The sequence below is a fragment of the Pectinophora gossypiella genome, chromosome 10, assembly GCF_024362695.1.
Source record: "Pectinophora gossypiella chromosome 10, ilPecGoss1.1, whole genome shotgun sequence".
In the NCBI taxonomy this organism is placed as follows: domain Eukaryota; kingdom Metazoa; phylum Arthropoda; class Insecta; order Lepidoptera; family Gelechiidae; genus Pectinophora; species Pectinophora gossypiella.
In genome coordinates, this window is record NC_065413.1 from 3,829,283 (window position 1) to 3,854,802 (window position 25,520).

Genomic DNA, 25,520 nt, shown 5'->3' on the forward strand with positions numbered 1-25,520 from the left:
TAGGTACCGTAGAGGTGCACTAAGAAAGGAATTCCCAAAATTCTCACGGGAACGGGAATTAGCGGGAAATACCTTTTGTATGAAAAATCTAAACCACTCAAGTTAGACATTTGAAATTTAGCATGCAGATACCTTAGGTACCGTGGAGGTGCACTAAGAAAGGAATTCCCGAAATTCTCACGAGAACGGGAATTAGCGGGAAAATCCTTTTGTATGAAAAATCTAAACCACTCAAGTTAGACGTTTCAAATTTGTCATGCAGGTACCTTAGGTACCGTGGAGGTGCACTAAGAAAGGAATTCCCGAAATTCCCACGGGAACGGGAATTAACGGGAAAATCCTTTTGTATGAAAAATCTAAACCATTCAAGTAAGATGTTTAAAATTTGGCACGCAGGTACCTTAGACACCGTAGAGGTGTACTAAGAAAGGAATTCCCGAAATTCCCACGGGAACGGGAATTAGCGGGAAAATCCTTTTGTATGAAAAATCTAAACCACTCAAGTTAGACGTTTGAAATTTGTCATGCAGGTACCTTAGGTACCGTGGAGGTGCACTAAGAAAGGAATTCCCGAAATTCCCACGGGAACGGGAATTAACGGGAAAATCCTTTTGTATGAAAAATCTAAACCATTCAAGTAAGATGTTTAAAATTTGGCACGCAGGTACCTTAGACACCGTAGAGGTGTACTAAGAAAGGAATTCCCGAAATTCCCACGGGAACGGGAATTAGCGGGTAAATCCTTTTGTATGAAAAATCTAAACCACTCAAGTTAGACGTTTGAAATTTGGCATGCAGGTACTTTAGTAAACTTAAAGCTTAGTTGCAACAGGATATTACAAAATTCCCACGGGAACGGTAGTTAGCGGGAAAAAACATTTGTATGAAAAAATCAAATCTAAATAAAAGGAGAAACTGACTGACTCAGTGACTGACATATCAACGCATAGCCTGAACGGCTAAATGTAGGCATTTGAAATTTGGAAGGGACATAGCTTAGGTACCGTAGAGGTGCACTAAGAAAGGAATTCCCGGAATTCCCACGGGAACGGAAATTAGCGGGAAAATCCTTTTGTATGAAAAATCTAAACCGCTTAAGTTAGACGCTTGAAATTTGGCATGCAGGTACCTTAGTTAACTTAAACCTTAGTTGCAACAGGATATTGCAAAATTCCCACGGAAACGGGAGTTAGCGGGAAAAAAACATTTGTATGAAAAAATCGAAACCGCGTAAGATAGATGTTTTCAATTCAATTCAATTAAATTATTTATTGCATTCCATGTAGTACAATGGGGTGTTACATAGGCATAGGAACTAAAACATGGACCCTGTAGGGCACAGCAACGTTGAAGGGAAGAGAGGAAGTGTGTATTAAAATTAAAACTCAATGAACAATCAATTAAAAAAAAATCAATTCAATCAATTGATTCAATCTAGCATGCATGCATACCTTAGTAAATATAAAGTTTATTTTTGGCTGTATTTTGAAAAATGGGAGTTATTGGGAAAAAAATTGTATGAAAAAATCTAAACTGCATAAGTTAGATGCTTGAAATTTGATATGCACTCCCACACACACAAAGATCTCTCTCTTATATAACACGCCACGCGGACGAAGTCGCGGGCAAAAGCTAGTAAAAAATAAACCAGGGATGAACGTGGGTTTAAGTATTTGACAACCAAGCAAAGTTCAGTCGAATTGTATGATAATTGGATTCAATTTTGCTTACACTTAAACCCACATTCATCCCTGGTTTACTTTTTATTTGTAAGGTGGATAAAAGTCCAATTCAGTGGTTTAGAGAAAAAAATATATTAGAGGACGCCACAGCTACACACATATATAATACACATACAACACTAACACTAACTTACTCAATTTAAATAATTTTATTTTAAGTTATACCCATTTTCTTATCCGCCGAAAAGGATAGGTACGGATGATTGACAACTGTTATTTTAAAATGAAAGAATAACCCGGGCGAATGAAATAGGCATGTCGCTCATATGCAACCCGTTCGACGTGTGCTGTCAATTTAATTCTGTGGGCCAATAGGCCCATACATATAAAATGTTGGGAGAATTTTTAATGTGTTCCATAAATTTTATGCCTGTCGACTACGCGTCCCTTTCTTTTTCAGCGGATAAGAAAATGACAGGTACGACTTAAAATACAATTAGATGGTGTGTACAGGAATCAGCACTTATACACTAATAATAAAAGAGGTGACGGTAGAGATAATCATTGGCCTAACACTCAGCACAAAGACGCGGCGGCAGCCACAACATGGTATTCTGTGGGCCCAGCTGAGTGATCCACGAACGTCGAGTTCCATACGTGTCAGTGCCCCAGCGGTATACAATGTATAAGTCCTGCGTTCTCTGAACAAGGCAGAGCTATCACAGATTTTAATTCATGCACATAATCAGATTATGATAATACGCACCTTTCTTCCTAAAAGGTTTTCAAACCGAGGTTTGATAAAGGTCCACGCTCCCATATTCCTGTGCTCCTCTTGACTCCAGATGAATTCTGTGAAAGAGTAAAGGGTATTCAAGTTTTCTTTTAAAGGAGCTTTAAATAAAGCAGCTTATTCCTTAGCAAAATGTAAATTTGCCCTTTGTGAAAAATGCAAATTTTGATACAGATTTTACTTTTTAACTTTACCTCTTTTATATTCGCCGTGAACCTAGTGGCTTACTTGCCTCTTTGCTTTTGCATTTTTAAAGTACAAACGGTTGGCGTTACAAAGTTTCCGTAGCGTGGATTAAATTGTTTTTTTAAATGCTAACCTGTTTTTCGAGCCCCATTGTAAACGACACACGAACATTTTTATACTTACTTATAGATTTTATACTTTTTGATATTTATATACAATCTCCTTAGTTTATAAGAATTTCTGTTTTATTCTTCTATATGGTATGATTGTCTTTTGTTTTTCCTATTCCATTTTCGCTATCACCAAGATCGGTGGTTGAATTTTTAAGTTACTTATTTTATTTTTGCTTTTCTTTCATGTATTTTCTATTTGCTTGTATATATTTTTAGTAAAGTGATATTCCTTTAGTTTTTCTTTTTATTTCCGCGCACCCACTGCCGAACATTTACACCCATTGTATAGCTATTGTGTTTGCAAGTCTGGGCCTTACGAGTTTAAGGACATCCCCATACAAATATTCTTTATTGCACCAAAATAAAAGAAAATAATTACAAAAGACTCTTAACTAGGTACAAATGGCGGCTTTATCGCTGAAAGCGATTTCTTCGAGACAACCATAAGGCGAGGAAAAATGTAAAAATTGTAATTGAAAGATTGCAGGTACAAACTATAAGCACAACTTACCAATAAATACATGCACAATAATAAATAAATACATAACATACATACAAAAATAAATAATTTACCTATATAAATAGTAGACACAAAATACCTAATAATAAGCAACTCAAGAGCCACAGAATATAAACAACACACTTCATTACAAAAACAGAACCATTTACAATTTAAAAAAGGAAAAGAAAAAGTACGTTCAAGATAAAAAAAAGAAAAAGTACATATATGTTAAAAAAACCAGTACTTAAACAATAATTTATGAGTAACCACAATGACGTTCATAATAATAACGAAGAAGATTTTCCCCATACTTACTTCTAGCATTCTTATATTTGTCCAGTTGCTGCTGCAGCTCGTGCAATGGGAATGGACAGAGACTCTCCACTCTGATGATGGCAACGTCATCGATCTTCGCTCTAACCCTCTCCTTGTGCAGCTCGTAATAATGTTTGCCGCTCACTAATATTACCCGCTTCACTTTCAGTGGGTCAGCTAAATGGTCACCTGGAAAAAGTAACGCGAAGAGTTTGATGATATCAGACAATATGCCTAAGTGTCTGATAGCTGTAATACTATCTACCAGATATTATGTGTGGTTGCAGTAATACTATCTGCCAGATAAGTGTCTGATAGCCGTAATACTATCTACCAGTGTGTGGTTGTATTACTACTATCTGCCAGATAAGTGTATGATAGCTGTAATACTATCTACTAGATGTGTCTAGTAGCAGTAATATTTAAATTAATGTCTGAATAAAAAAAAACGGCTTCTTAAAAGAGTACAGTAATGAGCAATATAAAGTACCCACTTTAGGACTCTGTCGCACTAACATATTTGACATTTAGTGAGACTTACAGTTCAATTTGTCAAAAAAGTTAATGTGACATGGTATCAAAGTGTACATATTAATGCTCGTGACCGTACTTGTAGTTATGTTCCTTGAAAGGATGAGTGTGAGTATTCCTTATTTTTTCCCGTCAGTGACTTTCGTCTTGTTGTGAGACATTTAGATTACATAATGTTGGGTATATTTTGCGAGAATTACGACGAACATTTCATATGTAAGGAAGATCAGAGACGAGAGAAAGCAGTAGAGCACTTACCGATAATTGTTTGGAAGAATGTTCCTGGTGCAAATTCCGATAGGTATGACACTGCTTCTGCTTGCCGCAACATAATCTTAGGAGCCACCACTATTAAAGGTTTCCTATAGTTTCGAACCATCTGAAATTATGAAGCGGGTTCATTAGAGATTCTGCCATAATATTTGTAAAACTATACTGCACGGCTTGTCTTCGAAAATCGGGCGTTTGATAAACCACCTGATTAATTTATGCTAAGATGAGCTTTTAAGAGCGTGGGATGCACTATATTTTTATTGAACTCTTGGCATCAACTCACCTGTCTCCTCAACAAATGGAAGTACTGAGCAGGGGTGGTGGGGTACACGACTTGCATATTGACGGCGTCGGAGTCTGGGGCCGTTTCCAGACTGTCAGTCATCTGCAGGAACCTCTCAATCCTGCAGGACGTGTGTTCCGATGCAGCCCCGTCGTAGCCGTGAGGGAGGAGCATTACTAGGCCGTTACTTCGCATCCACTTCTCTGGAAAATTTGGTTTGAGTTTGGTTTAGTCAGTGACAGAGATTGTTCAACAGTTTTCATTGGAAAATAATCGGCGTTACGTCTTGTCGAGATTATTCTAGCATTCAATAATTAAGTAATTTTATATATATTAGTTTTCAGATGCCTGATTAATATTCGTGATTCAATTTTGACCAGGTAAACAAAACAACTTCTGAACTTCTGACGAATAAAATATTTATGGAAATATTTGAGGTTTCATTTCTTAAAGTATAACACTTCTTGAAATCAAGATTTCGCATGTAGGCATTCTATCTGTCGTAGACTCGTAGTTTCAATTAATACCATCATCATCATTAATTTAAGAGCCATGCTCCTGTTGGTATAGCTTTTTCCATTCTCGTCTATCAAAGGCCAATTCTTTGACTTCTGTATAAGGCACGACGTTTGCTTAATAATCACCATAAACAGCATATTACGTCCCATTGATGGGCACAGGCCTCCCCTCAATCAACCGGAGGGGGTATGGAGCATACTCCACCACGCTGCTGCTGTGGAGACTGCTTAATAATAATTAATTGATATATCTATAAATATTCCTTTCTCAGAAGCTACAAGAGTGAAGAAGGGGACTTACTTTCACCAGATCCAATGTAAGTATCGATAACGATTTGAGCTCCGTTATAGAAGTCTCCAAACTGTGCTTCCCAAATGAACAGATGCTCAGGATTGTCGTAAGCCATACCGTACTCGTAGGCAAGGACTGCTTCCTCCGAGAGGATTGTGTTGGCCACCTGAGGAGGATGAGGGGAAAACGCTACAGTGGGTGTGGCAATAACCTTATATTAAAACTTGTGCAATCTGCAGCTACCTAGTCACACGATCTGCAGATGCAACGTGTCTTTTTCTTCTCAGGTACGATAGATGGAATCAGAAGTATGAAGATATTAAAATAATTCGGCAAGTTGGGATTGTATTTCGCGTGCGAGTAAAACAGCACTGTATAATTACCATAAAAAAAAGAATGAACTGAATGTACTTTTAGATTGTTGTGATTGTTGTTGTGTGTGTGTATTGTTCTTACCTCCAAGTAACCTTTCTGATCTTCCCTCATGTTGTTCAAGGGGATGTGCATCCTGTTGGTCTGCTGGTCAATCAGCATCACGTGACGGTGAGAGAAGGTTCCTCTGCCGACGTCTTCGCCGCTGATCCTCACGTTTCTACCTTCCAGGAGGAGAGAACCTGGCAATTTAGAAGAGAGTGACATTAAGCAATGTTCACTTTCAAAGATTTACGCCATTTATGTACTATGAGGTGCTATTCGAATCTGCTGTGGTAGCCCGAATGGCCCAGTTGGAACGCTTGCCGCTCACTTTGAGGTCGCAGGTTCGAATCCAGTACAGGCTAAACCAATAAACAATTCTCCTGTGGTCAGCGGTGAAGGAAAACATTGCGAGGAAATCCACATTCCCGTGAAATGGTATGTGACCTATTGACCTGTGCCGCTGGATGCGGGCAGCGCAGGACCGATCGTCGTGGAGATCCTTGGGGGAGGCCTATGCCCAACAGTGGGCGTCGTACGGCTGATGATAATGATGTGACCTAACCTGAATTAGACTAGTTTTCCCTTCGCGGGTTGGAAGGTCAGACAGGCAGTCGCTTCTCAAAACGAGACCTGACAAATTTGCAGGTTAGGTAAGCGGACTCTGTGAAAAACGGGTTAATGGTAGGGAGATGATGATTGATATTTTTATTAGTAGTTAAGTATCTTTTATATACTTGTAATGGGTTTATTAATATTGTAATTATTATTGGACTTGCACTAATGAGTTAAAATCTTAAGTACAGTTTTTCATTAACACAGTTGGCTGGACCATTATACGCATCGACGGCGATACGTTTCACCACCTATCACGTTGGTTCCTTCCAACTCGCAAGGGGAAAACCAGCCCAATACTGGTTAGGTCACAAACCTCCGAAAATGCGGGTTTCCTTACGATGTTTTCCTTCACCGCTGAGCACGTAATAATATGACCCCACAATAATTCGAAAACAAACTCGACAATCATTGTGCGAGAGGCAACTGGTCTACCACGTCTCACTAATACGAATATCAAGATTACAATATCTATATGCATTACGCCCCTTGTTGGGCGCCAATTTATCATACAAAGCAAAATCGAAACAATGCGGAACTGAACCGAATAGCGTTACCAAGGTAACGACACTTGGAACTGTTGTTTACAATTATAGTTCAATAGACAAGATAACAAGGCTTACAGTGTCACGCTCCACTCCTACGTGCCGAATAACAAACAGGAACGTACATGAATACGTTCTAGGGACGTTCCGTAACGTATGATACGTTCTTCCTGTTATTCTGGCATAATATAATTAGAGAGATTGTTTTGTTAATGTATCTAATCTAATCTAGCCCACAAGATCCCTCTGCTGGGCAAAGGGCCCCCCTTCCTCTTTCCATTTTTCGCGGTCCTGTGCGTATTCCGGCCAGTCCCTCCGGCAAGCGTCCAAGTCGTCACGCCATCTCTTTCGAGGTCTGCCACATTTATAAATATATGGAATTGTAATAGGTCTTTGAATTGTAACGTTGACAGCGACTTTCCGAACGGCGACCCTCGCTACGGCGAGTGGCCTTATTTTCCCTCTACGTCGAGCGAGTTTTGATGTTATTGTACAGTTATGGTAAAAACTGTTTTGCTGTTTTCTTATACTTTTCTACACGAACACGAGAAGGACGTATATCGACCAAATTGGTGATGTCCTTAGAAAAGGTTACGATCTACTCTGAACCGGCGTGCGTGAATGAAACGATTGATGAATGTTAAGAAAGCGAGGGAAGTGTGTCAGGATCGAAGCAAATGGATTTCCATAGTCTCTGCGTACCCCGGTGGGAAATGGGCGTGAGTTTATGTATGTATGTACGTACGCGTAATAATGTGAGTAATTACTAAGTATACGTACTTAAGATAACGACCTCTGTGGTACAGTGGTTGAGCGTTGGACTCTCGATCCTGAGGTCCCGGGTTCGAACGCGGGGATATATCACAAAAATCACTTTGTGATTGATTTGTTTAGGACATTACAGGCTGATGTAGAAAGTGAGTAGAACGGAACTTAATATTGATAGAAAGGTATATAGAATACTATGGAAGGATAATAATCAATGGGGATTTGATTGTTTACGGTTTGAATTTAGAACGGTTCCTGAACGAGCCGGAAGGTTTTTATTCTAAATAAGATATTGTCTATGCATGGATTATTCTTTTTTGGGTACGGACGGTGTCAAGAGATTGGAAAAGTTTTTGTAAAAATAAGAAGTAATAAAAGAAGTGAAGAACAATATCCCTTTTAATTGTATGTCCCACTATTTTCATATTTTCTCGAATATTGTTTATGGTTTTAATTAAGTAGGTAGTGAAGCGGTACAAAGTAGTTAAATATAAGCTTTAATTTTCCATATATTGTGTAGTCCATTTGTAAATTAATTTCCAGATAATAGGGTTACTAGACCGAAAAGTTTTAGGATCACAGATACTAGTTAAATATTTAGAAAATTTAAAACAATATTATAGTAACGATTTGGGATTAGGATTACGGTTTACCTACGTTGTTTTCTTTTTAAATAATAAATAGATACTTAAGTATTAATTTCCTTTTCTATTATGACTAAAGAGTTGTAATTAGTTAGTGCACAGGAATAACTTTAATTCAAAGATGTGTCACATCTGATTATTTATTTATTCATCGAAATCATACGTATTCAGTGTTTTTTTTTCGTTTATCCTTATTAAGCCTAATAATGTTATTGACATAAAAAGAAGCTTTCTCGCGTCAAAACTAATTAAGCTTATCAGAGATTCGGAAGTTACTGTGTAGGGTTGCCAACGAAATGAGAAATAATTATTTTCAGATTTTGCTCGTCATATTATTAAAATATTGTTGGTATATTGACCAAATTGGAGATATTCTTAGAAAAGGTTTAGTACGATCTAAGTACTCTGAACCGGCGTGCGTGTATGAAACGATTGATGAATGTGGAGGAAGCAAGGTAATCAGAAATTAGATGATTTGATTGATTAGATGTGTCAGAATCAAAGCAAATGGAATCCCGTACTCTCTGCTTACCCCGGTGGGAAATAGGCGTGAGTTTTGTATGTGTGTATGTATTGTTAGAATAATGGTGTCATACATAAGTTGAATACTTATGTAACTCTTTATTTAATTCAAATATTAGGTACACGTTCGTTGTTATTTTTGGGATTAATGAGATTAAGATACTTACCTAAAATTTTCCAGACTTGTTTTTTTTCCGTTGTTTTTAGCACTTGTGCCCCGCGAGGGGTAACAAGCTGGCTCCCCCCTATTACGTAGTACTTAGAACACGCCTGGCGAGAATTGGGTTTATATTATACACCTTTGCCTACCCCTTCGGGGACACAGGCGTGATGATATAAAATAAAAAAATACAGTAAGTATTTTATGTTTTTTCAGGACATTTGATTGTAAACCCTCACAATATTGACGCAAATCCCAACACTCTGCCACTTGAGAAGTATTGAAAAAACAGTCTGTTCGCTATCTATCGTTTTCGGCGATTTCCTTATGTTCACAAGCAAATAACGTTAGAGACTTACTTTCAACGGTGTTCCATAAAATATATTAATATTCATTACTTGGTTTGCATTTTTTTAGTAATACTTGTTCAGCTCATTATTCTGAGTGAATATCAAGTGGAATTTTAAAGTAGAACTGAGAATAATTAAAAAAACACAAAAAAAATTGAATTTTGCGACGGAAAATTGCAGTCTGAATCACCCCTCAAAGTTTTCGTTACGATGTCACATCACAATACCTTATATGACTCGAATAAGTGGTATCTCTATGTGATAGGTATCGATAGATTGGCTCCACCAGTATGTAGGAGTTGTTAGTTAGTAAATTGAAGGCACTTACCAAAAGCTAAAGTTTCAGCGGTAGACCAGTCTAGATTCTTCTCGTCCCGTAGTTTGTTCAGGCGATTCTTGACGTGCATTTTGGCTAGTTGCGGATGAGTATTCTGAGGGAGATAGAAATCAACTATGTATAAACTAGCTTTTGCCCGCTTCGCTCGTGTTCAATTCGGGGTAACACGGTTCAAAAAATAAGGCAAGTAGATTTCGTTTCCATAGAGGGAGCCAATCAGCTCGCGACACCAAACACTTCAGGACTCCGATACCGACCCCACCTTCGTGGTCGACGATTTCCCTCAATCAGCGCTTTTCAGACCTATCAGAGTCGATTAATTCTTTCAAATATTTTTCCTGTTAGACGACGCCCTGAGCCGAGGTTCGCGCCCAACTGAGCACCCTCAGGCCTGTTGTCTTAAGCCTTCAGCGCTCCCCATTTGTACGGCCAAGTAGTTAATGCCATCTGCGGCAAATCTATAATAACTCACGTCAAAAAAGTAGTTTTCGTTGCTAACAAAGAGTCTATGTACCAATTTGTAGCTTCCTACCATGAACACTGTATTTCACCCCCTCTTTGAAGGGGTTGAGGGCAGATTTATGTTAGTCACAAAAAGTCCGCGTACCAATTTTTAGCTTTCTCTTAGCTTTTGACAATTGCGGAATGCTCCATACAAACTTCCACCCCCTATTCTAGGGAAGTGGGGGGTTGTAAAGAGACAAAAAGTATCTTATGTCATTCTCCATCCCTCCATAGCTGAAGGGATACTTTGACATAGGATACTTCGTCGCTCCGCGTGGTTTCTGTCCTGTCCTATGTAAATATAATGTACCTGTCTGTCTGTGGTGTCGGAAATATTCAATGTTTCTTTCTTTCAAAAAGTCCATCAGGACCTTGTGATCGTTTTGTAGAATTAATTGCACATAAAAATGGAAAATACAAAGAAAAAAAAATAAATACAAAAAACAGAAAATACCTTAACTAAACATTGTAGCAGGGATCCCTGCTTAGTCAAACAGGCCCCCCCTCGCCTCACCCGGCGCAAAGGTCCCCATAACACTCGCCGCGTTTGCACATTGTACTAAATTTGGTAAAAGTAACTTACAAAACCTGAAGGGACCGCGACGGACGCTTCTCCCACCATCTTGAGCTGGTTCGTGTCGAAGCCGGTGTCCCAGACCTCCACAGCTTTAGGTGCCAGTGTTAACTTGGACCACTGCTCTTTGAAGTAGTCTGCCTGTAGACAAGTATTTAAATTACACCTACTCCAAAAGTGCCTTCTTCTTTTTTCGGCAAAGGAGTACGGAATTACTGGTCATACAAAAAAGCGGGAAGAAAAATTGTATCCTCTATTTCTATCGTGTGGGTTGTGAGGTCATCAACCATCATCATCAACCCTGGTGTCAGGGTTATTACTGAGCCGCCATAGGCCCCTGACATGGCTCATGTAACGACTACTTACTTACACCAGTAAGTAGTAACTGGGACCAACCGCTTAACGTGCCTTCCGAAGCACGGATCATTTTACTTTTTGGACAATCAGGTGAACAGCCTGTAGTGTCCTAATCAAACTAGGGATCAAAAAGTGATTTTTGTGATGTGTCCCCACCGGGATTCGAACCCGGGACCTCCGGAGCGTGAGCACAACGCTCAACCACTGGACCACGGCCACCTCTCGCCTTTGATTCTTTATTAAGCAAGTACTTACTTATTTAAATTGGTATTGTTAAAATGTGATTCTCCCAAATTGGGTACTTTGTCATCGTTTTTTAACACGCTTTAACTTTTTATAGCGGCGGCGTTAATGGAAAATATAATTGGAATTATTCATTTCGACAGGTCTTTAAATAAGTTCCGAAATATTTTTAGTCAATTTATTTAAAAATAGCTTTAAATTAAATAACTTCAGATAGAACAACACAGAACTGTTAGGTTACATAGAGCAACATGGACCTACGCTATTTTACGACAATGTGTCGCATAGTAATAAACTTTAACCTTTTTTTCGCAGATGGCATTAACTACTTGGCCGGACAAATGGGGAGCGCTAAAGGCTCTCACCCGGTACAACGTTTAAGACAACAGGCCTGAGGGTGCCCAGTTGGGCAAACTTTAACCTTATCTGCCAGTGTCAAAGTGATCGGTAAACTAACTGTTGTTTTTTTATAGATTTCTAGAAAACTAACACCATAGTTTGTTAGTTAACATTGACGCAAATACATTAACGTAAAAGTCTATACAATTCTAAAGAAAGCATTCTATTTATAACCAGTGACAATAGATAGCATATTGGAGCGCAAATCCTTCCACAGACTTAAAATTTTTTCGCGCTTATAATAACTTCAAATTAAGCGCTAACTGGCATTTGGACAACGACAAAAATACAAAATTGAAGATAACTGGAGATTAAAAACTTCCATTAGTTAAATTTTAATTTGAGATTAGTTCACCGCTAACTGGAGTTTGTGCAACAGTTCTGTTATTTAACTGGGACTTTAAAGTCCTGTTAAATTGAATTGGCGTTTGAACAACTCACTGTATATCTTTGTATGTAAAGACAATTTTTGAATTAAGAATACAGTTTAAAATGGAGCGTCTTTAGTTGTCATTGATCATGTCTGGCGTTATGGCGCAGAGTTGATAAGTACTTTAGTCCGACATTCTAATTTTAGTCCGACAGCTCTTAATCTAATGCAGTGGTTCCTAACCTTTTTAATGTCACTACCCCTGTGAACAAGTATGGAAATTGAGTTTACCCCTAATTTAAAAGAATTAAAACCACACAAATTCGAACGAATATATGTTTATTATGTAAGTAAGAAAACGCACGTTTAGGTAACTAGTAAAGTAATATATAAATCTCGGAGTTAACTAGTGTGAAGGATGAAATTGCTTTGCATTCGCAAGTTTGACAATATTAGGTTCGGTTTCACTCAACGCGCATTTCATGTCATGCTCAACATTCAGACGGTTTCTGGCTTTTGTTTTTAAAGTAACAAGAGTCGTAATACTATTTCGGGCCATCCCGTGTTACCCCCCTAAAATCTCCGTTTTACCCCTGAGGGGGTAATTGTCCCCAGATTAGGAACCACTGATCTAATGACATCCATCACTTACCACAAAAAAAAGCAAGAAAGAGAAAAGAGTAGTGTGGTGTTTTATCCTACTGGAGCTCCTTATTCCCTCTGGTTTAAGCCAGAAAAGCCTTGTTTATTCAAAATTCAACGCTATCTGTTCTTCCATCCATTAAATTTCGTTGGCAACATACAAACTGCAGAATTAAAAGTTGCGGGTAGTTGCATAATTTACCTGCGGCCGGTAGGAAACTGACGCTTCCAGTTCCTTCTGCAGATAAGCTGTAAAATCCGTCGTTATGTTCTTTACTTCTTCCTCAGCCATAACGCCATCTGACACCAGTTTCTCGGCATACAAATCTGCTATGGATCTGGAAAAAGAAGAATTGTTTTGTAATTTGCTTTCTGAGCGGCCTCATTTAGCGATTATTCCGATTTCAGGAGTTCCGCTTACTTAACAATGGTATTGATTGACAAATTATTTTACGATTACATAACATAACATACATAAATAGCCTACACATGTCCCAGTTCTGGACACAGGTCTTCCCTCAATCAATCGGAGGAGGAATGAAGTTACTCCACTACGCTGCTGTAGGTTGGTTTATGTGTTTGGGCTAGTAGACTAGTACGGCTTAACGTGCCTTCCGAAACACGGAATCGTCTAGATTTTTCTGAAAATCTGGCGATTCAGCCAGTAATTATTATTATATTTTATTCAATGCTTTGCTTTAATATTACAAAATCATGACTTGTGAATTTCTTGTCGGCACCACTTATAAATATATCATTATTATTGTCATAGAATAAGGAATTATTATTCCTTACTCTCTCTCTCCTCCTACGTATAGAACAGCAACTCTCCGCTCCCCCCAAAGGCTAAGCTAGGCTTACCTCACCCCCTCCCTTTTCGGTCTTATTTTAGTCTTCAATCATATGGGCGTCAGACGTCATACACACAGATGCGCGTGTACGATAACGTCAATGTGTAGTGTCTATGTTAAAAGAAGTGTCCAAAAGAAAAAAACAGAGTACTTACTTTCTGCTATGGATGAGCTGGTACAGCAGAGGGCTGGTGAGGGATGGGTCGTCCATTTCATTGTGGCCCCATCTTCTGTAGCAGTTGAAGTCAATGAAGACATCCTTGCGGAACCTCTGGCGATAGTCGAACGCTATCTTCGTTGCTTTCTCTACCAACTGTTTAAAAAGAGATGAATATATTAGATAAAATAATAGCGAAAGGTTACTGACTGATTGTCTCATTCATCGCAAAATTTCAAAAACTACAAGTGCTAGGAGTGTCAAATTTTGTATTCGGATTCCTTTTAGGATGTAAGTGCTCAATAAAACTGGATTTTGCGAAATTCAACCCCTAAGGGGGCAAAAAGGGGTGGTAAAGTATGTATAAAATTGCTATTGTTTTTATATACGTACTTACAATTATAATAATTAAACTATTTTCATATCAAATTTAATCTAAATCGGCGGTTTTGTAGCTTACTACAAAAAGTAACAGACAGGTAGACTTCAGCGTTTATAATATTAAATATGGTTTGGAATGATGAAAGGTAGGCAGCCATCGCTTGATGAACAAAGTACCAGCTTATCAACTATCTTTATTAGACCAACGTTTACCATTTATAATAAAAACATAATTAGCAAAACCGATAAATTAAAAAGTTTGGAATAAAAACCCATTTTGTTGGTTGAGTAATGAGTTTAAAAAGTAATGGATGCTAATTTGCATTTGGATAAATTATGGCGCACGACAGTTCTGAAATTAGTTAGCTCTATATAAATATATCTGAGGAGCTCGGTGGCGCAGCGGTAAACGCGCTCGGTCTGCGATTGTTGAAGTTAAGCAACTTTCGCAAAGGCCGGTCATAGGATGGGTGACCACAAAAAAAAAATTCATCTCGAGCTCTTCCGTGCTTCGGAAGGCACGTTAAGCCGTTGGTCCCGGTGGCAGTCGTTAATAACCATCAATGCGCACTGGGCCCGCGTGATGGTTTAAGGCCCGATCTCCCTATCCATCCATAGGGAAGGCCCGTGCCCCAGCAGTGGGGACGTTAATGGGCTGATGATGATGATATATATCTGTCTCTCTTTCTTGTACTTATCGTAAGAGAAGTATGGCATTCTATTCTTTAGAACTTTATTAGAACTGTTAACTAAAATTAAATAAAGTTTGTATTGCCCCGAATCCAGATTAGCATCATCGATTGGCCAAGAAAAAGTAGCTTTCAAAACTATGTTTGAATCGCCTATAGATTTTTGGCGCTACTTATTGTAGATTAAAATAAAATACCACATATGGCATAAAGTACTTGGCCGGACAAATGAGGAGCGCTGTGGATTCTCATCCGGCACAAAATTTAAGTCGAGGTATTCCAGCATGGCCGCGTTTTTTAGTTTTTTAAATACCATCTCAGACATAAAATATATACTTACTTTTAAATTGTGAACAAAAAATATATATATTAGTTAAGGATCTACTCTAGTCAAAGTCGCATTCAGTTACTCGATATCATGAATTTCACTCAATAGAAAAAAAAACCAAAGCGCGCGAAGTGCAAAACTCGCGGGCGGCTTCCACACTTCACCCCCTAAAATCATGGCTTTCGTTGAACTATCGCCCAGTTGGGCAAATCCCACAGACGATGTACAATAAGCTGCAAAAGTCCAGTCAGTTTCTTGCAAAGTAATAAATTAACTGGTTGCTCTTAACCCAAAACATCTACAAAAATGAAAATTTTATCCTGTCCTCCGCCTCTGAACAGTACCTACTGATAGTTACCTGCCATCTGTCAGGTAACAGGTTACAGTCCCTGTGACTTGCCTCTTCCGTCCCGCATTGCCGTACCCACGGCTCTCATCTCCGCGTCTGCAGCAGTTGAGGTCTCCACCCGTATCCCTGGGCAAGGGTTCTACGTTACACCCCATAAGTCTGGGTCCCTATAGGTTATGACTTACCTCAGGATAATCAGCATTGACGTGGATAACAGGAGTTGCGATCATCTTGGCTAAGTCAGTGGTGTACATAGAAGAACGGTTCCGCTCCGAGGGCAACGTGAATCCTATCTGAAATCAAGGTTATTTTTAGCAAATAATTACATAATATACCATAACATTAGCTCGTGACTATATCCTAATTGGGGTAGGGTGGGGTAGTCAGAGGTACATCTATCGCAAGAGGTACTAATTACGTATACACGCCTCACTGAGCTTTCTGTTAGACCAAAGTGATAGATGGTGAGCCGTATCGCCGTCTATAATGGTCGAGCCTACACTATAGTCAGAGGGTAGTCAGAGGTACGGTCACGAGCATTAATATGCCGTACCATGTATGCACTGTGTATGCACTTTGGTACCGTGTCACATTAACTTTTTTGACAAATTGAACTGTAAGTCTCACTAAATATCAAATATGTTAGTGCGACGGAGTCCTAAAGTGGGTACATTATATTGCTCATGACTGTATATCCATCGCCAGATGAACTAAGTACTCACACTTCATCAACCTATCTGTTAGGCCAACGTTTTTAGTATAAGTTCTATTGCCGTAAGCGCAACTTGTAACTTTAGTCTTATGTAGCGGATATTTATAAAGTATTGTAATCTAGACAGTAAGTAAAAACAAATAACGACAAAAAGGAACGTTTATCACCCTGGACATATAGGCAAAAATAAAAAGCAATCAGGCTAGCAAGCCCAATGGCCAGGGTTTTTAAGCCGTCTCATAGAATCTTCTTTCGCCTAACGACACACTTTGGACACTTCATACAAAAATATCATTCTTACCGTGTGCTGCCTAACACGTAAGAGCGAGCTTTAGTCTTGGCGCTCTCCCTTACTCCTTAGCGGTTTACGGCGGACTTAAGTAAGAACCAGAGGGTGAGGTCGGCGCTAGTTACGAATTGGTGCGGCGCTAGTTACCGTTCATAGGTAAAGTATGTTAGGCTGAATGGTTCGTTGACAGTTATAAAACATTTTTCTATAAATGGCAACACAAGAATGGGGTTGTCAAATAGGACGGATTGATACACGCTCGCTTGCGTTGGGGACCTTGTCGACATCGGACGTGTTTACCAAGTTAAGTGTTATTTTCTCGATACCAGAATAAATAAGTGTGATTACTGTTCTTCCGTGTTTTACTACAAGTAGTTATTTTTTCTTATTCCATGCTAATGACTAACAGCGTGAATTCATACGTATAACTTTGCTATAGGCTCCTCCAAGTGTCTTTTTTATCTATTTCTTTTTAGTGCTTGATGAATCACAATAACGTAGTTCGAATCCCGGTGGGGAAATATGACGAAAATTACTTTGTGATCCCTAGTTTGGTTAGGACATTGCAAGCTGACACCTGATCGTCCGAAAGTAAGATGATCCGTGCTCACTGCTTACTGATGTAAGTAAGTAGTCGTTACATGAGTCATGTCAGGGGCCTTTGGCGGTCCAATAGTAACCCTGATACCAGTCAGAATCAGAATCATTTATTCAATACGTAACAATACGTCAATACGTAATTATCGAAGATAAACTTGTTGAAGGTCATTTTAACATATTTAAATCTACGTCATTTCGCAAGGTGTTATGGCTGAGGAGAAGAAAAGATGTATTCTAATGAGCCGAATAAATAGGATTTTTTTTAAGGTACGTACTTGATTATTGACCACGACGTGCAAGGATCCGCCGACGTTGAAGTGAGGTGCCTGGCTCAGCATCAGACACTCCTGGTTCACGCCTTGTCCGGTGAACGCCGCGTCGCCATGGAACTGTAAACATTTAGGTATCATCAGTATCATCTACCTAGCATTATCCCGTTTTTCACAGTGTCCGCTTACCTAACCTGACGAATTGACTGGTCCGGCTTTTTACAGAACCGACTGTCTGTCTGACCTTCCAACTCGCGAAGGGAAAACCAGCCCAATACGTTTCTCGGGAATGGGTGTTTCCTCACGATGTTTTCCTTCACCACTGAGCACGTGATAATCATTTATGATCCAAACATGAATTCGAAAACAAATTCCACAATCATTGGTTTAGGCCTGTGCTGGATTCGACCCTGCGACCTCGACAAATGGGAGCTCTCACCCGGTACAAAATTTAAGACTACAGGCCTGAGGGTGCCCAGTTGGGCGCGAACCTCTGCTCAGGGCGTCGGCTGAGAGGATAATATTTAAAGAATCAATCAACCTTAGTGGGTGAATGTGGGAAATCGTGAACCACGCCGGCGGGGTCGGTGTCGGGGTTCCGAAGTATTTGTTGAATCTAGCAACGTAACATAACATACTTAACGTAAAAACAGGATTTACTTTTAAATTTAGATAATCGAGGAATAAATTGTGTTCGGTTGGCTACAACCCTTTTCGCCGAGTCACGAAATGAAACGCCAGTTATAATTTAACTTTGTGACATTTATAAGATAACAGAGTTATCTAATTAAAAAAGCCTACCAGTAATATTAAGTTAGAAAGGACAGATTCCTGGTTTTTCTCCTTGACAACAATTTGGGTGTAGACTTAAAAATAAATTTGAACAGAAATATGATTGACTATTTCTCTGTATAAAAATATCTTTTAGCTTTTCTACGGAAAAACGTAGCCTCATTTTAGTGTCGCGTGGCAGCCCTAACAGCATCCTGAAGACCCTAGCTGGTAAGCCTGATTTTGGAATGCTGAGATACTGGACAAAAATGTGTTCGAATTTTTGTAACCTTAGAGTCATTATACATATATATATATATATATATATATATATATATATATATATATCCAAGGCGTGGGGCCTGGTTACTTGTAGCATGATGACCATGACCCATGATCTCTGTCAGTGAAAGGGTTAATCATAAAGGAGATCATCGGATTTCGGCCCAGAAGTCAAAGTGCCGGCCAAAAAATAATTTTGCTATATTCCGTTAGACCTTATCCGTCTGAGTATTTATTACTATGGCACCAAAGCTGTAGGGCCAATATCTTCGGTTTTATTCGAATTAAAAGAACTGTATTTTTCATACATTTTTGGTGAAAATGTAAAGTGCCGGCCAAGTAACAATAATGGTATATATCCTTAGAACTTATCCATCTGAGCATTTATTACTATGGCACCAAAGCCGTAGCGTCAATATTTCTGTTTTTATTCGAATTAAAAAATAAACTTGTATTTTTCATACATTTTGGTGAAAATGTGAAGTGCCGGCCAAGAAACAATATTGGTATATCCCGTTAAAACTTATCCCTTTGACCATTTATTATTATGGCACCAAACGTCTATGACCATTATTTTGGCTTTTATTGGACTTTACGTTTTAGTTTCTAAGTGAAAAGTGCCGGTCAGCAAAAACACATGTCAAAACTATCGAGAAGATACCTGTAAACATTATTTACTATGACAATAAACGTGTATGACCATTAGTTTGGCTGTTGTTGGATTTTTAAAATATCGATTCTTGATTTATTTTGTTATAAAATAAAATATGACAGGCGCGTTATTTAAAGGATCGTCAGAATGTTTATTGCTATGACATTAAACGTCTATGACCACTATTTTGAACTCAATTAGATTTCTAGAAAATCTGGAGTTTTCATAGATACCTACACTTTGGCGAAAAAAGTTTTATCTGGCGATAATGCAGGTAAAGAAAGGCGTAATATCGTGGTCGTCTTTGGACACATTTTTATTAATCAAAAATAGGTTTTCGTTTGACCACTATCTCACCTGATGGTGATACACGCTTTAGAAGCTTATTTTTTTTAAGAAAAGTGAGGTACGATGCTATGTCGGCCGAGTACCACCAGGACATTCTGATCGGCATACATGCAAAGTACAACTGCCCGACTCCTGTCTTCTCTAACAGCTACTTCAGACGTCATGCCAAAATACGAGTTTCGTCACTAGATGGCAAGCTTATCTTTGGAGGGTGGTAACTATCTACGGTCAAGATGAATCAATACCATAATTCGACCTAAACTTAGGCCGTAACGTTGAGTCGAATGCAAAAACTACAGCCAACGTCATATCTAAAATCAGATAGTATTAATTTAGAAGTTCACCTAACAACACACAAAACAAAAACACAAAGTATTTATCTGACTAATAACTAGTCATAGGGAAAGCTCTGCTTATTGTCATTGTTAAAATGTATATAAAAAAAGATTTTTTTAAAAAGTCTAATAAAAGCCAAAGTCGATATTTGGTAATATAGTAAAAAAAAATACGTTTCAAGTCGTTTACCAAAAGATTTGACTTATTTTGTTTCGCTGGCTGACATTTTCCCATTTAAACCAAAACAGAAAAAGAGACACCTAAAAGTCAAAAAAATGGTCAAAAATGTTTTGCGCCAGATTATTAAATGTTCTAAAGGTCCTTTGTAATCCGCCGTACCGCAAGTTTTGCCTAAAGCACTTTATTTTTAAACAAAACAAAAAAGAAATCAAGATTTTTAAAATACAATAAAAGGCAAACTAATGGTCATACACGTTTGGCGATATAGAAAAAAATGTTAACAGGCATCTACTCGATACTCTCAACATGGTATTTTTGGTGGTCGGCACTTTTCACATTTGAACTAAAACGTAAATTCCAATAAAAGTCAAAATAATGGTCATAGATATTTGGTGTCATATTAAAAAATATTGAGAAGCAACTATTAGACAGATTTGACGTATTTAATTCGATGGCCGGCATTTTAAAATATTAACCAAAACGGAAAGTCCAATAAACGTCAAAATAATGGTCATAGAAGTTTGGCGCCATACTAATAAATGTTCTAACGGTCCTTTGTAATACGCCTATATCCATTTTATTCCCAACGGACATAATATTTTTTTTTTACAAAATGTATGAAAAATCGAGATTTTTAAAATCCAATTAAAGCCAAACTAATGGTCATACACGTTTGGTGTCATAGTAAAAAATGTTCACAGCAATGTACTCGAAAGGTTTGACACATTTTTTTTCTCTGGCCGGCACTTTCGAATTTGGGCCGGCCAAAGTATGGAGAGCCGATGATCTCCTTTATATTGTTATACTTGTGCTGCCAGCAACAAAATGCATTTGTCTTTAGTAATTGTCTCAATTTGCTGTCAGAATGACAATCCTTAATGTCGGCTACTGCCTTTACATAACACAATGTAAGCTCACGACTATATCCCAATTGGGGTAGTCAGAGGAACCTACATCCATCGTAAGATGAACTAAGTACTCTATGATGAACTAAGATGAACGAACTACTACACCTCGCCGAATTTGATACACCAGCGTGGTAGGTGGTGAGCCGTATCGCCGTCTATAATGGTCAAGCCCAGTGTGATAGTGAAATTTAATAACTCATTGGTGAAGTCTTTCCGGCCAAGTAGTTAATGCCATCTGCGGCAAATCTACAATAAGTCACGTAAAAAAAAATGGTTATGTTCGGTACCGGGTCTAGAACCGGCGTTTCTCCTTTGAGAAGCAAGCAGGTGAACCACTGAACCACAGTGGCTGTAAATTGTAAATTACCTGCACATTCATGACCTTATCCCCGATCTGGGTAGACCCATCAGCCGAGTAGTCTCCTTCCTTCAGCACCATCTGCTTGGATCGCGCCTTGCCCATGGACACTGGGTTTACAATCTAGAACGCATCAACTGATTAATATTCTATCTTTAATATCTCGTAACGACCTCCATAGTCCCGTGGTTGGGCTTTGGACTCACGATCCGCAGGTCCTGGGTTCGAATCCCGGTGGGGACATATCACAAAATCGCTTTGTGATCTCTAGTTTGGTTATGACGTTACAGGCTGATCACCTGATTGTCCGAAAGTAAGACGATCCGTGCTTCGGAAGGCACGTTAAGCCGTTGGTCCCGGTTACTACTTTCTGATGTAAGTACGTAGTCGTTACATGAGTCATGTCAGGGGCCCTTGATGGCTCAATAGTAACGCTGACACCAGGGTTGACGAGATTGGTAATCCACCTCACAACCACAACCCACACGATTGAAGAATAATATCTCATATTTTTTTTTTTTTATTATTATAAACAATTGCAAAGTACATTATCATGTTTATCGTGTTTATGTTGTTTGTTGTTTGGATTATGAATGAAAATACTTCGCAGACACTGCAATCATCTTTAGTAGACGAACAAGGCATAAGTATCTTATGCATAAATACATAGGCACACGATATACTTAGTCATATCCCAATTTAGGTAGTCAGCGGTACTTCTATCAAAAGATAAATTAAGTAATTAAAACACATAATAACGGGTTCTTACCGCGTTTAAAGTAAGGATATGAGACTCCCGATATTCATGGCACTTGAAACAGTGTCGAAATATCGGGAGTCTCATATCTTTACTTTAAACGCGGTAAGAACCCGTTATTATGTGTTTTAATTATGATAATAACCGCGTAAACTTAAAACAATGTACATTAAGTACTCTTGCTTCACCGAGCTTTCTGTTAGACCAAGGTGCAAAGGCGGGGTATCGCCATCTATAACGATTGAGCCAAGTGCGTTATCGAAATTTGCACTTAAGATACTAATACTTAATTAAAAAAATATATTAATAGAATTACCTCCAAATGTGATGGATTGTTCAGCATTGAGAATCTCACTGTCTTGTTGTTCACAGTTATGTCCGACGAGAGGGCTGGAAATATAAAATAAAAAACACGTTCAATTTTTGTTTCAACAGAGGCATATTTTTATCTTTTTTCTGCCAAAACATTGGTCGCCTCAAAATAATCTCAGTTATTCGTCGAGCAGATTTTTTGAATGACAACAAAAAATGGGATTTCTTTTTGTTAAATTAAGATTATTCCTTTTGCTTTATTTCTTTATTTGAATCTTATTTTTTTTCGTCTTCAAATTCAGCTAATCTATGCGCTCTCACGTCTTACGGAGTATTCGTTGACAATGGACGAAACGAATATGAGTCGAATCTAGGACATAGGTCCTGAGGTCGTTCTGCTCCAGTGCCAAACTTACAAAAATGTAAAGCAATGTCGCAGGAGGCGTCGACATCATCAGGAAACTCCTTGTTTCCATTGAACTTGTGGAAGATCTTGACCGGCGGGCAGTTCAGCTGGGTGATCATGGCTGCCAGCTTGCCTCGGTGCGGCATTCCCAGGGTCACGTATTCGATGCCATCTGGGAAAAGACGAGAGAGTGGAGAAAAAGATTTAAAAAACAACCTCGACGATCGTGGTTCCTTTGTTTATTTTTAATGGTGTGGGTTAGTGTACTAAGGTCAAAGTGAAAAAAGCGGATCCAGGTTTTACGTGTGGGGGGGGGGGGGGGAGGGGAGGAGGGGTGTCCCAGGTCGCTAACAACCTATCTCCTTAGAGAATTAGATCAGTAACATTGCAGTGGGCCACCTATGGCCCAAACAGTAGCCCTGGATCCGCCAATGTGAATATAATACTGATTGTAGAGTGACTAAAGATCAATTTATCTACAGATACAGTGACCTCTCTTATTCTGTCTATCTTAAGTACTGCTGGTTTCGGATTTCCGTACACAATAGTTGTTAAACAATGAGGACCTGAAACATCATTGTGCTTTGGTCTTAAGACTTCAACGTTGTCGTATCCGCCCGACGAAGGAAAAATAGGGGAAATAATTAAAAGTATTCATTACGGAGTCTTTCGACCAATAGCCGTTTGACGTCCATCTATGACGTCGTATCGCATTCGGTTCAATATAATTCGCGTCGCGCGCGGCGCGGTTGTCATGCAGACCCGGCTGATCTTCTTATACCATGCTTATCCCTATCTTGGCTCTCACCTGAAGTAGTTTTTCTAAACAGCGTTGAGAGGATGACCATGAGTGAATCGGCTCCCTCGGAACTGTATCGTTTCACAGCAGGATACTTGACTGAGAGAAACTTCTCCCACACCTGGGCTTTCAGGAGTTCTGCAGCTATCTCTTTCTGACGGTCTGTGTCTATAGAATCCGATGTAGCTTCCACGCGTTGGGCAAACCACTCTCTCTCTGCTTCAGTCTGTGAAAAGTTGCATAAAGAACTATAATTATGGATTGTTACTTCTTCTTTTCTATTAAGTAGATATTTCTGGTGTCAGGGTTATTTTTGAGTCGCCAAAGGCCCCTGACTCAAGTAACGACTACGTACTTACGGCAGTAAGTAAAAACCGGGTCCAACGGTTTAACGAGCCTTTCGGGTCGTCGGGATAGTATAGGAATAGGTTAGAAAGTACTTAAAACTATAAACAACGAACTGAATAGCAGCTGGCTGCCTAAGCCGATAGATCCATGAAATGAAGCCCGTTGTACTCGACTTTGAATGCTACGGGGAGATAAATGGCCATCGCATTCAGAACTTTTGAAATCTCCCCTTTAAAAAAAACCAGAGCCAATACGGAGCTCGCCCATCAATATAACTTTTTGCAAGATTCAATGATGAAATTATATCTTGCAAAAACATAAACTCAGGCACATAATAGGCTAGTTTCCAACTATTCAAATCAGTTACTATTTACTAAACGTGAAAAACGAAAATTTCTATGCAATTTGTATGAAATAGGTATGTACTACCCAGACTGATTGTTGTTTCTAGCTTAGACTTGACGTTGATTAAGGTTTGATTGACGTTATTCCAGAAATTAGTTCATTCAGTCATCAGTCAAACCTTATTATCCTGAGGCTAAATCTAATTGAAAATATCCGTGATTAATTTTATAAAGAATGGAATTCAGAAAAAGAGTAGATTAGCATAAAATATGACTGGTCCTTTTTACGTTCATTTTTGTAACGCAAAATCTAGGAAAAATTCGCAGAATGAAAATGGCTTTGAGATTAAAAAAATAACTCTGTAGGTCTTGTCAGGTAGAAAGAGGTCATCTTGATTGGATTGGATTTAACGTCGAATAAATTTGTTAAAATATTTAATCTTTTTCTCGGAAATAATTTCGATTGGAATTTCACCTAACGGAAGATATTTTATGGTGTGAAATGACAGAGATAGGGTTTCCTTCTTTCGCACCCAAATTAATTGTTGTCCATTGGTTAATGTCCATGCCTCACTCGGCAGGGCTCGCAGAATACCAGCGTCGTGGTTGACTTATGCTAAGCAAGGTCCATTTATGGAGGACATCCACCACTTTTTTTTTGACGTGACTTATTGTCGATTTGCCGCAGATGGCATTAACTACTTGGCCGTGTAACAGAACGCACCACAATAATCGTCGCGGATGGAGTCATTTAGTTTATTTTCAATAAACTTTAATGTACATCAATGATGTCTTCAAATATTTGACTAAAAGTTAGTACTTAATAGTAACTAAAATGTTTGGCTATGGGGTGAAATATTTTTTCGACATTTATTTATTATTTTCGTCTTTTTGAATTTATATTTTTATCATTATAATATTCTTTTATTTTTAGACTTTAGACAGGGAAAAACCATAATTGGAACTTTGAGAAACATGTAGGCTTTGTTTCACCTTTAGGCTTAATAATTTCATAGAGCTACAAACAAATGGAATTCAGTGGTCTCTGCTTGCCCTGGTGGGAGGTGGGCGTGAGTTTATGTATGTATGTATCTACAAACCA

At 38.7% G+C, this 25,520-nt stretch overlaps 1 protein-coding gene across 1 annotated transcript in view; it reads right to left on the reverse strand.

Annotated features, from left to right (window-relative positions):
- The window catches only part of LOC126370209 (probable 2-oxoglutarate dehydrogenase E1 component DHKTD1 homolog, mitochondrial), a 37,904-nt gene that overhangs the window by 1,796 nt on the left and 10,588 nt on the right, over nt 1-25,520 (reverse strand). The window contains exons 4-19 of the mRNA XM_050014993.1: nt 23,736-23,952; nt 22,938-23,099; nt 22,526-22,599; nt 21,462-21,575; nt 17,624-17,737; nt 15,933-16,040; nt 13,999-14,156; nt 13,195-13,330; nt 10,991-11,122; nt 9,895-9,997; nt 6,005-6,162; nt 5,558-5,714; nt 4,739-4,941; nt 4,441-4,561; nt 3,652-3,840; nt 2,449-2,534 (exon numbers count right to left, since the gene is read on the reverse strand). Of these exons, the coding sequence (XP_049870950.1) occupies nt 2,449-2,534; nt 3,652-3,840; nt 4,441-4,561; nt 4,739-4,941; nt 5,558-5,714; nt 6,005-6,162; nt 9,895-9,997; nt 10,991-11,122; nt 13,195-13,330; nt 13,999-14,156; nt 15,933-16,040; nt 17,624-17,737; nt 21,462-21,575; nt 22,526-22,599; nt 22,938-23,099; nt 23,736-23,952 (2,232 nt within the window). The remainder of the gene's footprint in view (nt 1-2,448; nt 2,535-3,651; nt 3,841-4,440; nt 4,562-4,738; nt 4,942-5,557; nt 5,715-6,004; nt 6,163-9,894; nt 9,998-10,990; nt 11,123-13,194; nt 13,331-13,998; nt 14,157-15,932; nt 16,041-17,623; nt 17,738-21,461; nt 21,576-22,525; nt 22,600-22,937; nt 23,100-23,735; nt 23,953-25,520) is intronic.